The sequence below is a fragment of the Orycteropus afer genome, unplaced genomic scaffold (genome assembly GCF_000298275.1).
Source record: "Orycteropus afer afer isolate SDZICR_OR568_19922 unplaced genomic scaffold, OryAfe1.0 scaffold00139, whole genome shotgun sequence".
NCBI lineage: Eukaryota > Metazoa > Chordata > Mammalia > Tubulidentata > Orycteropodidae > Orycteropus > Orycteropus afer.
In genome coordinates this window covers 1,549,801-1,564,768 of record NW_006921726.1, presented here as the reverse complement: position 1 = coordinate 1,564,768, position 14,968 = coordinate 1,549,801, and the positions used below count along the sequence as shown (strand labels likewise).

The 14,968-nt window shown below is 35.7% G+C and overlaps 1 protein-coding gene across 1 annotated transcript in view; it reads left to right on the top strand.

Annotated features, from left to right (window-relative positions):
- Positions 1-14,968, top strand: part of NCOR1 (nuclear receptor corepressor 1) — a 308,055-nt gene that overhangs the window by 92,180 nt on the left and 200,907 nt on the right. Inside the window, exons 12-15 of the mRNA XM_042781622.1 lie at positions 773-951; positions 3,200-3,254; positions 3,934-4,035; positions 12,676-12,803. Of these exons, the coding sequence (XP_042637556.1) occupies positions 773-951; positions 3,200-3,254; positions 3,934-4,035; positions 12,676-12,803 (464 nt within the window). The remainder of the gene's footprint in view (positions 1-772; positions 952-3,199; positions 3,255-3,933; positions 4,036-12,675; positions 12,804-14,968) is intronic.

Here is a 14,968-nt window from a genome sequence, read left to right as displayed (position 1 = left end):
TGCCCAACCTTCCTTCCGAGGAGTGGCTGGTGGGTTTGAACCGCCAGCCGTCTGGTTAGCAGGCAAGTGTCTTAGCCACTATGCTACCAGAGCTCCCCTTGTATTTGGTAGAGACTTGTAATTTTGGTAAAAGTTTTTTTTCGTGGAAGTTTATGCTTGTAAACTTTCTAAATTAAACAGTTGGAAAAAATGAAATGTGTAGATGTAACAAAGTTGAAACCAGTGCTAAGGAGAACAATCTTAAATTACGAATGGAAAAAACTATAAAATTGCAAGAAATACTTAATGAGGGAGTTTAGTTTAATCAATTTACACTTATTTTAAGATTGTGGTGCTTGTTTGCTTATCTTTCTATTTAATGTTCTCTAAAATGATACTAAGATTTGTTATTCTTTAAAGTGATTTTAAATAAGACTGTGTGATAATTACATGCTTCATAAGATCACTACCTCAGTGAGCTTGATGACTGTCTTCTAAGTCTAAAATTCCATTATCTTAAGTACCAGCTTCATTTAAATCAGGAAATTAAAAATTCTAGAATTGGAGTGCATTGAAAAAAATGATGCATACTTTGCTTCTATAATTCATTCAGTGATATTTATTAGATATATAAATGATTACTGTATGTTAGGCACTGTGATGTTTACTGCTGTTATGAAGAAACAACATGTGTGGGATTTTTTTCGTGTATATTAAGACATTTGGTTTATGGCCCTATTTATACTCCTGATTTAAATTTTATTCTAAGTAAATTGCATTTCTTTTTTTGCAGAATAATGAGAAACAAATGCGGCAGCTCTCTGTAATCCCACCTATGATGTTTGATGCAGAACAAAGGCGGGTCAAGTTCATTAACATGAATGGACTTATGGAGGACCCAATGAAGGTCTATAAAGATAGGCAGTTTATGAATGTTTGGACTGACCATGAGAAGGAGATCTTTAAAGACAAGTAATTTAAATTTTAAATTTTTGTCTTATAATTTACATAAATTAGCCAAAACATATTGACATTTACTTAGAGTTTAAACTGTTTCCACAAAAACTTGGCCTCATTTTGGCATTTGAATGGATATTGTAGAAAATAGAGAATATAGATTTAATGTGATCTCATAAATTTGTAAGAGAGAATCCAGGTAACAGGATCTGAGATTATAGAGTTAGATTCAGAGAGATTCTCAAATTTGGGTGGTGCTCACATCACCTGGGGGAGTTTTTCCCTTTTTATTATTTTATTTTTGTTATGTTAAGAATATACATAGCAAAACATAAACTAGTTCAACGGTTTCTTCATGTACATTTCCATGACTGTGATTACATTCTTCTAGTTGTGCAACCATTTTCACCTTCCTTTCTCTCCTATTAAACTTACTCTCCCATATGGTCCCTCTCTAATCTTTTGAGTTGCTGTTTTTAATATGATGTCATACAGATAGATTTTAAAAGTGGCCAATGCTCAAAGCTGACATTCTTCTTCTTTTTTTTTTTATTTTTTTTTATCGTGATTTGGGTGAAGATTTACAGAGCAAATTCACTTTCCATACAGCAGTTCACATATACTTTGTCTCATGTCATTGACCACAGTTTACCACAATGCAACAGCTCCCCTCCCACTTCCTCCCCATAGTTACCTCTTCCCAGTGTCCATCCCTCCATACACTCCTGCCCCCTGAGCTGTCTCCCTGTGCATAAGCAGCCCTTCTTTCTCCCATGATTGTTCTCTCCAAGGCGTGTATCTACTTGAGGTAAATGTTCAACTCATATGCCTGTCTTTTGTTTGGCTGGAAGCCACAGGTATGGGTTCAATTCCAGACCTGAAAGGCAGCTAGGGGCCATAGTCTCAGTGGTTCCATCAGGCTCTATCAAACCAGCAAGCCTGGTCCCCAGCTTTTTTTTTTTTTCCCTCCAGATGTTTTTGAGTTTTGTTCCACATTGTTCTCCCTCTCTATCAAGGGTCTTCTATATAGATCCCCTTCCAAGTGGATGACAGTGGTAGCTGGGCACCATTTAGTTCTTCTGGTCTCATAGTTGAATAGGCTGCAGATCGGATGGTGTACCAGTTGCTAGGAATAATTGTTTCCATGAATTTTGGTTTTCTTCATTCTTCTTTGCTCTGGATGAGGAGAGACCCATCGTTGCATCTAGATGGCAGCTTGCTAGCTTTTAAGATCTCATTTGCTACTTGCTAAAGTAGGAGGTGGAACAATGTCAAAGCAGACATTCTTTACTAGTTAAACTATTGTTTGGTTTTGTTAGACTTCAGGGGATATTTTGAAATTTAAAGATGATCTCAGGATGGTAGTTTCATGGGTTCATCTAGCCTCAGGGGCTCCAAAAAGTCTAGAGTCTTTGAGAATTTGAAATTCTGTTCTGTATTTTCCCCCTTTGATCAGGATTCTTCCATAGCATCTTTGATTGAAATGTTTAGTAGTGGTAGCCAGGCACTATTCTGTTCTTCTGGTCTCAGGGCAGAGGTGGCAGTTATCTGTGGAGGCAAATGGCTACACATCCATTTCCTACTCCTGTTCCTTAATCCTCTGTTATTCCAGGTGGATAGAGATCACCTTGAATGGGGGTGTTTGTAAGCTTTTCAAACCCCAGGCACTACACAGTGAACTAGGAGGTAGAATAGAAGCATTTATTAGGCTAGTTAACTGGAATGTCCCATGAAACCATGACCCAACACCTCCAAACTAAGAAACCAAATTCCATGAGGTGTTTGGTGGTTCATAAGCAGCCTCAACAGCTACTGTTTCTTCTTGTAAATATATCTATTACACAACCTTTGGCAGTTTAACGTTTTACAAGTGTACAACTTTTTGACAGCAGTTACAGTAATTGCTGTGTGTCCCTATCCTTAATCATTGCTATTTTTCAGTCACTGTAATACTGTAAATTGAAATTCAGTACTCTATAAGCAATAATTCCACCCCTCTCCCCTTGCCACCTCTGGTAATTAGGGGTCTTTTTAAAAGCACAGATTTCTGTTTTCTATCATAGAATGACCAAGTCAGTTCTTGGTGAGTGGTACTTAGGCATATGTGCCCTTTAAAAATGTCTCCTGATTCTGCAGTTGTTTCTCAGATTGACAGGAATCACTGGGATAAACTGTTCATATTTTTATTCCCAAGGTTTTTATTCTTTGAATTTTCTTTTTATATTATTCAATTATATATATCTGTATATATTTTTAAACTCAGGTTTATCCAGCATCCAAAGAACTTTGGACTAATTGCATCCTACTTGGAGAGGAAGGTAAGAATTGATTTACTTTGAAAATGTTTATAGGTTTTTGGTGGTTGCTACTTTGAGATTTTTGTTCTTTAGCCTACATACAGAAGTTGTTAAATAGGACAGATTTGCAAAGGATTAGGTACAGAAAAGATTCTCATCTGATGGAGATAATGATATTGAAATGAATTATAGCAGAAATCCTAAGCATAGAAAACAGAACTAATTTTCATGTTTAATGAAAAATGACTTGATTTTATATTTCCCTAAAAACACAAAGATTACCTTACAATGCTTTTTGAACCTCATTAAATTTCTAATTAAAATGTCAGTCCTGATTTCCCCTGAATTTTTTTAAACAAAGGATTAATTTCAATGTTTTGGAACAAAATACTTAAAGAAACATGTTGAATGTTTACATTTGTATGTAGTAGGAAAGGGAATTTAGTTACAAGTTAATAAGAAAAGTGTTTTTGATAGTTTCTAATATCTTTTACTTAATTAGGATTGATAACAGTAACTAATCTTTAAAGAGCAAATATAATCTATGTAATTTTTTCAGCCTGGATATGCCTTAAAATGTTGCTGTATTTGTTTCTCTTCTATGCTTAGCAATATCTAGAAATTTTCCTTGAAAGCTTTATTTCATATTTTACAAATTTTATGTCACTGGATCCTCAAAAAAATTTTTTTTTCCTTTCAGAGTGTTTCTGATTGTGTTTTATATTACTACTTGACCAAGAAAAATGAAAATTATAAAGCTCTAGTAAGAAGGAATTATGGAAAACGCAGAGGAAGAAATCAGGTGTGTTCCATCACTTTATGGTGAAATGTGAAGAAAAGAATATAACAGGAGCTTTGTATTTAATAATGTATACTTTAGAGATCAGCATTTCTTTTAGTGAGGATTTTATTAATAAGTTACAATTATTTTACGGAGCTCTGGTAGCGTAGTATGTAAGGCATTTGACTGCTAACCTGAAGGCTGGCGGTTTAAACCCACCAGCCATTCCTCAGAAGGAAGATGGGGCAATCTACTTCCGTAGTGATACTGCCTTGGAAACCCAAGGAGGGGTTGCTGTGAGTCGGATCCGACTCGACAGCACATAACAACAACACAACAATGTGATTATTTTAAAGTTACTATAATTCAGTGTAATGTGTTTTCTGTTTTGATATATCTTAAGTTTCTAGTGTGATCAAATTAATGATAAAACTGCTATACTTTTTCATCACCTGGATCACATTAATTTATTTCATTGTTAACTGTAATAATTAAATGTGACACTTTTGATACCTTAACCTAATATACCATCTGTACCAACCCTTTTATCTGAGGAAGGACCAAGGAGGATAAGGAACAGAAATACAGTGGATAAATACCATACCAGGAACCCTGGTAGTGCAGTGGTTAAACATTAGGCTGGTAACCAAAAAGGTAGCTGTTTGAAGCCCCAGCTGCTGCAGATGAGAAAAATGTGGCTGTCTGTTTCCATAAAGATTTACAGCCTTGGAAACCATATGGGGCAGTTCTACTCTGTCCTTTAGGATCACTATTACTTGGTATTTACTCGATGGCAACAGGTTTGGTTTTTCTTGTAGTACAGGATTGTTTAAGACCTGAGACCTTGTACTTTTTTAGAATTTAATATTTTACTAATTCTTGGAAAGTACTTTACCTAAAAAGGTAGTTTATAATACAGTGCAGTTTATATTTTCACAGTTAAAATTCAGTACTTTAAAAGCTGTTTTTCCCAAAATAACTAATATGCAGCTATCACAGGTTAGGTGTACATCACCTTTGAGGCTGTTGAGATAATGCCATCATCCAGATAGATATTGCAGTGTGCATTTGCACGCACGAACTGTGACAGCTTTGTTCTATTTATTGGCATTCCTAAATCTCTTCCAGTTTACTTACACAGACAGCCATGTTTCCAGTGTGGCAGGGCCTTAGTCCTTTTCTTTCCTTGGTAGCCCTGGTCACCTGATAATAGGTTATTTGTCCCAGTTCACTCATTATGCACAGCCATAACCTTTTTGTTTTTTTCTAGAGTCATTGTTTCCTACAGAACACTACTTCCTTACATGATGTGATTATATGTCCTTTGGAAGTAGTATTTCATGCTCAAAAAAGTATAGGGAGTGTTTCACAAAGACTAGAATGGTCACCTATGTAAAATGTTGCTAGAGATTGAATAAGCCAAGCACGCTGGGACGTGCATGGGTTGGGGACTGACACAGGGTCGTAATACGATTAAAATGAGTTGAAGAGAACATAGAAGATGAGGAAATGACAGTAGTACAAATAGATCCTTGTTTATAAAATGTGCTTATAAAGGAGAATACAGAAATGGAATGGAGGGACTGATGAGGATCAAATAGAGGAAAAGGGCAAGGTTGTACATTGATGGGAATAATTTTGTGGCTGCACAGAAACTGATGATTGTCGATCATCATAAGAATTTACTCACTGAAGAGAAAATTGAAAATTGGCCGTGAGATGGGAAACACTGTTCCACTAAAGGAACCAAGACTGTTCCTTTTGCTTCTCAAAAAGAAATGTTTCTCCTCAAATACCCATTAGCTGGAGATACTAGAGACCATCCAGATTTTAAACAAGATTCAGCTACACCTTTTAAAAAATTGTTTTATTCCTAATCATAAAATAGCATTTATAAGTTTGATTTCATCTTCTTTTCAGCAATTGTATATGTTACTGTTTAAATTTCTCAGTCTTATATAAAGCAAGAGGGCAAGTTGTTATTTTATTACACCTTACCTTTGCCAGATTAGCAGCTGATTGCTTGTGTTGGTAGAGGAGAAAGCTCTGTCAGGAAGCTGTGTGTCTCTGTTATGTTGAAGCATTTGTCATTGTCTTCTTTTTTGATAAATTGTTTTTTGTCCTAAAGGTATTTGGGACATGGTTTCACTCTTCTCCATGGCACACTTGTGCTTGTTAAGTGTGGGACATAATCAGGGTTTCGTGCCCTTACAGATAGTGTCCTTCTCACTTACCCAGGATGCATTTGCAGAATGGAGATTTTTCATATGATCTCGCACCCTGACCTGAGCCTTAGTGTATTTGCCCCAATGTGGGCTCACTTTTAGTTTGGTCAGTAGTCCAACAATGTAATCCTTTCCACATTAACTTTTGAGGAATCATTTTGAAGATTTTCCCTGAGTTTTCTAATTCTCTGGTTATTTCATTGGGGATTTGAGAGAGGAAGGATTTAAATCATGGACTTAGACTAAAATAAGATAAAAAATCTTATCCCCATTTCTTAATTGTTTATTTCACTACCTTATGTCAGATAGTTGGACAGTTTTTCAGAAACTAACTGGTGTTAGTTAGTTTGGGGCTTCCTATTTACATAAAACTAAATGTCATTAGAGCTGATAACCGGTGAGAGGGGATGCCGTTGAGTAGAATAATAATATCAGATTTCGGTTGTAACAGTCACTGTGGCTCCTCTATTGAGAATAAATTAACAAGGGGGCAAGAGAAGAACCAGGGAGACCAATTAGGAGGTTGTTTTAATAATCTCAGAGGTTTAGACTAGGGTATAGAGGGGAGAGGTGAGAACTGGTCAGTTTCTGGATATATTTTTGAAGGTAAGACCAACAGGATTTGCTGATGAATATTGGTTGTGGGTTATGAGAGAAGGACAGCAATCAAAGGTAAATGCCAAGTTTTGCTTTGTGGAGTTAACCATTTACTGTGATAAGTTCCACTGAAGGAAGAACAGGTTTTGGTGGAAAGTCAAGATATATACATTTCAGATAACTACTAGACATCCAATTGGAGATGTAAATTTGACAGTTAGATGTATAAGTAGAGTTTAGGAAAAAGACCTGGGTTGGAGATATAAAATTCACTGTATAGAATTTTTTTTTTTTTTTTTTTAAATACAGAGTAAGATTAAGAATTTTAAAATCTGTGTATTGAACGTCTTGATTTTAACCTGGTGAATAGAGACATCCAATCAATTTTGAATCAGTAGGGTTTACTTTAGGTAATCCCAGAGTGATGAGAAGTTTGTGTAATCAATAAATGGTGATTGATTCTCCAGACAGGATAAATACAATTTCTTGGAATAAGCACATTGCGAGGTCTGATTTATTTCTTAACTCATAGAGGTCCACTAAACTTTATAGTTGATCCTCTCCATTTTTGTTTGATTGCTCTCCCCATCTCCAGTTCCCAGCATCATACCAGCAGATGAATGAATAATATGCTTTTAATTGAGAGATTTCAAATTTGTGAGATTTGATTTATAACCTGCTGTTGCCATAAAGAACTTTGCATGTTATATACTCTGACAATGAGATTTAATCTTTGAGTCATAGGGAGATAAGACAGATGCTCATATTTCTGTTAAAATTGTGTTCAGATATTATTGTTGGCAAACATTTTAACTCTTTTCTGAAAATTCTCTTTAATACTGCCCAAACCATTTCTATAGTTCATCCTATGAAGAGACTGCGATTCTCTATGATGTTTACTGATACAGTAAAGAAATACTGGAAACCAAAAAAGCCACTCTGCATTGTTAGTATTTGGGATCTAGAATTACAAACAATATGCCAAGTAGTAATTTCTATATATACTGTTTTTATTAGAAATAAGAATTCTTTCCCTTAGGAAATGCTACACTTACTAGTAAGAACAAACTCCCATCTAGTAAGTCTGTCACTACGGGCATAGTATTACTGTGGTACCTGGTAGTGACCTACAGTGAAGCAGGTATTGTTTAGAAACTCCAATTTTCATTTCAAACTTGATTACTTTTCACAGGAATTCATGCTCTCCTTGCTCTTCCTTTACACTGACAACATTTTCCTCTTAAATACGTTATTGAGTTTTATAACTACTTGTTAAAATTCATTCATTTCATTTTTTTGCAATTTATTTGTCTGCTAAAGAGCTTTAGTGGCATAGTGGTTAAAGCATTTGGTTGCTAACCAAAAGATGAGCATTTCGAACCCACCAGCCCTTCTGCAGGAGAAAGATGAGGCAGTTTGCTTCTGTAAAGATTTATATCCTTGGAAACCCTATGGGGCAGTTTTTCTCTGTCTTAAAGGGTCACCATGAGTCAGAATTGATTCAGTTTCAGTGAGTTTTTTTTTGTTTGGTCTTTGTATGCTTAGTAGAAGTTTGTCTATTATCTTTTCCCTAAAGGTTTTAACATGTTAACAAGTGTAAATGTATATGATATTCAGTTAGATATAGTAGTAATAAATCTCAGCATAAACTGTTCTTTGATCTCGTTATTCAAAGCCCCTGCTGAAGTTGAGTCCTTTCTCTCATTTATCATGATGAAATATACATACCTTTCATGTTTTCCTTTGAATTTTCATTTGGTTTTATAATACACTCTTGCGTTTATTTTCCATAGCTTGTTTTACAGAAATACTTCATGCTATGAGAACTTCTCTAACAGAGTGAAATGTTTGTTTATTGACTGTCAAGTGTTAGGATTAGAGAGAGGGGAGAACTGGTGTGGAACTATCAGAGAATGCCTCTATCAGGGATCCTTAAGAAAGATTTCTTACTGAAAAGTATGTTTGCCCTACCTTTGCCAGCCTGCTAAAAGGGTTTAAGGTATGTGACCCATAATGACCATCCTAGACCATGTGGATTGACTTGACTTTACAGATTTGTCTGAAATAAAAGTAATTCTTTCTGCTTCTTATTTAAACCAGAGGTGGTTCCTTACTCCCTTTAATAGCAGTGGTACTCTTTTGCAGTATGCCTTTATATGTATCACTCAAAAGTAAGGCCCTGGGTTGCTGCTGGCTACACCTTCTGGGCATCCCTAGCACATATTCTCTCCCTACTTACTGTTGTCAAAGGAGCTCTGGTGGCATAGTACCTAAGGCATTTGACTGCTTATCAGAAGGTTGCCAGTTCAAACCCACCAGCCACTCTGTGAAAGGAAGACTAGGCAGTCTACTTCCATAAAGATTTATCACCTCAGAAATCCGAAGGGGGTCGCAAATGAGTCGGAATCAACTCTATGGCAGTGAGTTTGGGTTTGGTTTTTGCTTTACTTACTGTTGCCCAGTCAATGTGAGTTTCCGAAATGCAGCCCAGATGGAGCTGTGAGAGGCTGTGGAGGTAGAGCACACTTCTACAGACGCTAACCATAGCGACCCATCAAGTTCTCTGGATGATTTCTGTTCTTTTCTGCAGAACTGAGTGATGTTTTTCAAAAGGGACTCTTTTCTTCTCATTGACTGGTCTAAACAGGTGGTACAGTTGCTTTTTTACTTCTTAGCAATAGGAAAGAGGAGAGAAGTCAGCTATTGGCCAGAATCCAGACAGCAGAGTATGTGTGGAATTAGTTACTTTTTTTGAAATTCTGATTGGCATCAGAAGCAGCAAATTATCAGAGAAATAAGAATACATGTGTCATCCAAGTCTGGGGACATAGAGAACCTTTCATTACCTCTGCTGAGTTTGATATCTGTCCATCTTATCTTAGGGCTATAAATAATTTTCTGGGTTACCCAGCTCACTTACTAGGAAAAGGTTAGGGTTTGTCCTTAATACGCTGTGTTAAAAGATCCTTACCGATGGATGAAAGAGCCCTGTTGGATGGATGCTATCTTTGTGGTGAGGTGGGGTTAATAACATTTGAAAGAAGTCTTAAGATCTTTATAGTGTGCTAGGGAATCAGTTAAAAAAAACAAACCAGATCCACTGCCATCAAGTTGATTCAACTCATAACGACCTCTCCTTGGGTTTCCGAGGTGGTATCTCTATGGAAGGAGATTGCCCAGTCTTCCTTCTGAGGAGTAGCTGGTGGGTTTTAACCACCAGCCTTCTGGTTAGCAGTCAGATGCCTTAGGCACTACACCAGAGCTCCAGAGAATCAGTTAGAGCTGAGTAGAACATTGCCAGCTTATAGAGCAGGCCTAGTCATGGTTGAATAAGGAGCTCTCGTGGTGTAGTGGATAAGGCATTTGGCTGCTAACCAGAAGGTTGCTGTTTCAAGCCCACTAGCTGCTCCATGGAAGAAAGATGAGGCAATCTGCTTCCGTAAAGCTTTATAGCTTTGGAAACCCAGGTAAGGTTCGCTATGAATCAGAGTAGACTCAAGGACAGTGAGTTTGATTTATTTTGAGAGTCATGGTTGAAAATACACATTTGGAAGTCTTCCTGATTTCTACATTTACTCTAGTAATGAATACTTAGAAGAAAGAGAAACTGGCAGTTAGGGTTAAAAATTGGCAAAGTCAGATAAATAGAATGAGTAAATCAGGGTATTGAAATGATTTAATAAGGGTCATAGTGGAATAGTAGATACAGTTCTTCCTGATAGATGGTGAGAATTTGATGCAGTAAAGGATTGTAGTATATGATGAGGCCAAAGAGCAGGATCAGCAACAGTTGAAACTGTGGGTGATCAAGGCATGGGTGGTTGTAGTTAGAAGACTTTCTAATTTTAGGATCTTGGAGGTGAAGCAATACCAAATAATGATGACGTCTAGATTGTGCCTTCACCTGTAGTGTAGTTTAGTTGGCATGACTTGAAAGTATTTAAGTGTGGGATGTTACTGATTGAAGGAGGTTGTTAGAAAAGTCATTGGCATGCATTTTGATATCTGAAAAATAATGTCAGGTCATAATGAGCTGTGTAATAAAATCATCTCTATGTGCTAGGGAATATTCAAGAGCTCAATCTGTAACTCCAAAGGGAGATCATGGGTAGATTTTGTGAAATTTGAAAAGGAAATATTTTTAAAATACTACAATTCAGCTCTGGAAGTAGCAGTAAAGAAAAAGGATACAAATTCTTCTTTCTTCCTTCATGGATTCTAAGTCTAGAAGGCTAAGCATATTTGTGTCTTTTAGAAAGAGCAATAAGGCTTTTGTTATCTTAAAGAAAAAGGCAGATTTAGTTTTGGTCAGTAGGTAAAAGTTTGGGATATATTAAGAATTAATGGAAATTTCACTTAAAACAAATGAGTGCTCCCTGTTGTCGGGTAAAAGGAAGAGTTGAGAGGGCAGGGAGAGTTATTAAAAGGTAGTATTGACATTAGGCTCAAGGAAAATGAAAGATAAAACCAAACCAAACTCACTGCCATTGAGTTGATTCTTACTCATATCAACCCCCATTGGGTTTCCAAGGCTATAAATCTGGTAGGTTTGAACCAGAGACCTCTTGTTAGCAGCCACATTCCTTAACCACTATATCATCATAGCACTTTGAAAGATTGGATGGGAGGGCAAAAAGCTTTCAGATAGCCAATATAAAGGAATTTAATTTTTATTCTTATCAAACACTACTAGGACCTGTGTGTACTTAGATGATTAAGATCTAGTCCTTGTCTTTGATGGTTTTATGACACGGTGAGTCAGACAGACCCTGATAATGAGCCACTGCAACACTGATCAATGTTGCACGCAGATGTAGAAGTGCATGTTGGAGCACATAGGAACACAGGACCTGAAGTTACTTGGTAGAAGTTAAGAAAAGCCTTGTAGGAGATGTAATTTTGTGAACTCAATCTCAGATGATGTAGGCATTTATCAGGCAATGGTGGTTAGAAAGGGTATTTGGGCAAAGGCTTGAAGTGGTAGGCATGTTTAAGTGAGTCTAGAATGGTGAACAAGAAAGTGAGAAAGCTCACGGTTTGGAAGGAGGTAAGCATGGGCAGTGTGCTATGATGATGATTGGTGTTTAATCCTAATTAGGTTGTAAAATCTTAGCTTCTGAATGAAATGTGATAATACAAATTTATAAGTTTTGTTTCATTTTTTTCTCCTAAAAATTGTTAGCAAATGAAACATCAGAGATGAAAGAGACCATAATCTGACTGCCTAAGCAATCACTTCCTTACCAGTGTTTGTTCATGTGCATATTTATGCAGTTATAATTAAAGCTTGGAAATATTTGAGTGTTTTATGTCTTTTTACTGTTCTATTTTTCCAAATTGCTTCAGTCTCGGTAATGATAAATGAATGCTTCTCGCTAAGGAGTAAAAAGCATTAAGATGTTTCTTTTAGCACTGTGAAAAAATTGGGAGCATGGTAAGTATCCAGTACTCGAGGATGGTTTGATAGGTTATGTATAATCTAAATGTATAATCAAAGTTTAAGGTTGAATTGACATGCTTTAGTGACGTATTGGGTGTGGAGATTGCAAAAAGAGAGCACTAACCTAAGATTTCTAAGGGAAATCTTAACATTTTTACCTTTCTGGTATGTTTATTACCATGAGGGTTTTTTTTTTCCTCTTTAGTGTACTTTTAAGTAATAAATACAGAGTATTTTAAAAAGTATTAGATTTATTTATAATATATGACCATAAATTACACTACAGATGATTATTGAATTAATCATTTTTGAAAGTTCTGACAGGTTTTTGTCATATTTGAAAATTTGAGGAACTGTTTCTTTTTACCTTTGAATTTTTCAAATGATGGCTCTTTCTAGCAGCAAATTGCCCGACCCTCACAAGAAGAGAAAGTAGAAGAGAAAGAAGAGGATAAAGCAGAAAAAACAGAAAAAAAGGAAGAGGAAAAGAAAGATGAAGAAGAAAAAGATGACAAGGAAGACTCTAAGTGAGTTAAATACAGACAACATCAAATATTCTAATTATTTTTAAATAATGAAATTGAATCTATTGGCAGTATAACATTTTAGATAAGACAATAAATGGAATATGTCCGTTGACCATCTAATAGGTATTTGCCATTATTAAGGGGTGGAATATTCCAAAAAACAAAATTTTGGTTTAATGGACTTACTTGTCAGACATAAGATATTAATTTTCAGAAGGGAAAGGCTATAAATGTATAATAATATACACTTACTGCTAGGATAGGAGCTCTGGTGGCATAGTGCCTAAGGCATTTGACTGCTAACCAGAAGACTAGCGGTTCAAACCCACTAACCAGTCCTCGGAAAGAAGATTGGGCCCTCTACTTCCATAGTGATACCGCCTCGGAAACTCAAGGAGGGGTTGCTGTGAGTTGGATCCGACAGCAGTGAGGTTTTATTTTTATTGCTACCATATATTGCACATAATTTAATCTTTGATTTGGAAGGTTCTTCATGATCTTATTTTGAACTTGAAGAAGTATACTTTAGGTAGTGTTTTAATGCTGATAAGTAAAAGAGTTTGATTTGTATAATACTTATATTCTAGCTTTATTAGTTGAGTTTTTTCATAGAAAATAGAGTTTCTGTTTTGTTTATTGTTGTTTTCCTGGTTATAAAAATAATTTTTGTCCATTATAGAAAATTAGGAAAATAAAGCAACATATAAAGAAAATTAACTCATGATTCTACTGCTCAGAGATAGCTACTGTTAATGTTTTTGTATATATATTAGGGCAGGTGGGGAGGTGCTCAGCTGAGCTGATTATTTTTCTTCAAAGATCAGCTTCATGGAGGTATAATTTACAGATAATAAATTTCACCAATTTTAACTATACATGTTAATGCATTTTGACAAGTGTATATACATGTGCAACCATTACCACAATCATTATATAGAACATTTCCGTCACCCCAAAAAGTTCTCTTATGCTCTTTTGTTATCAGTCTCCCCTTTCCCCATTTCTACCCTCTGGCAACCATTAATCTGTTTTTTCTTTTCTAGAGTTTCATGTCAATGGAATCATGCAGAATGTAGTCTTTTATGTCTGGCTTCTTTTATATACTTTTGAAATGTATCCAGATTGTTGAATGTATCAATAGTTTGTTCTTAATATTTATTGTGTTATTTCTGTGATATTCTTGGAAATACTTACTTTTTACCTAATTTGTGACAACTAAAGCAGCCTAAGACACTAACCAGTATTTGTAAAAGAGTTGAATACTCATGCCTTTCTAATTGTATACTTTTGGATGCTATTTATAAAGTAATAATAGTTAAAAAATGTTTTTCACTTGCTCAAGTTAGGTATTTATACTTCCATGTAGTCAGTGGTTCTCCTTGTATGGATATAACCATACCTTGGTTTAACTTTTTTCTGAAAATTTCCAATTTAACGTACGGACATTTATTTATTACCTATGTGAGGCAGATCTAACTGACGTTGCAAAAGAGCATAAGATATGTACTAGCATCAGTAATAGGGAGAACAGGCAAGGTTCAAGTACTATTTTAAAAAGCCTGGGAGTAAGAAATGAGCAGAACCAATGAAGTTGGCAGATTGAGAAAAGTTTGAGGTTACATCTGTCTAGAATACTTGATGCAGCAGTTAATTTTTAATTTGGATAGGGTAGGCGGGAACAACATGAATAGATGTGCTACTTTGAGAAATGGCAAATGATTCCATTAGATTGGAACATAGGATGCCTGAAGAATAGAAGTGAAAGCTAGATTAGGGGTTAGATTTTATAGGGCCTTAATGAAAAACTGAAGTGTTAGACTTCATTTTATAGGCTGTGTTGGTCTATTTGGAAATAGGTGTGGATTAAAATGGATTGAATAGTTTATTGCCAAAGTTGTCCTGCAAAAAAATATGATCCATTTAAGTATAGTAATGGATAGATTAGAGATAAAGGGTTTGGGGACACAGCCAATAGATGTTGTAAAATACAAGTATTAGGGTACTAAGGGACTGAATAGATATAGTTGTAGTATAAATAAGGTGGTTGTATTAGTGGGAGAAATATTACTGAGTGAAGTGATCGAAACTTTGCATAAAATTCACATGAAGGAAGTAAAGGAAAAGGGAGAGAGCTAAAGATGGTACTGAACATGTAAACTTGTGTG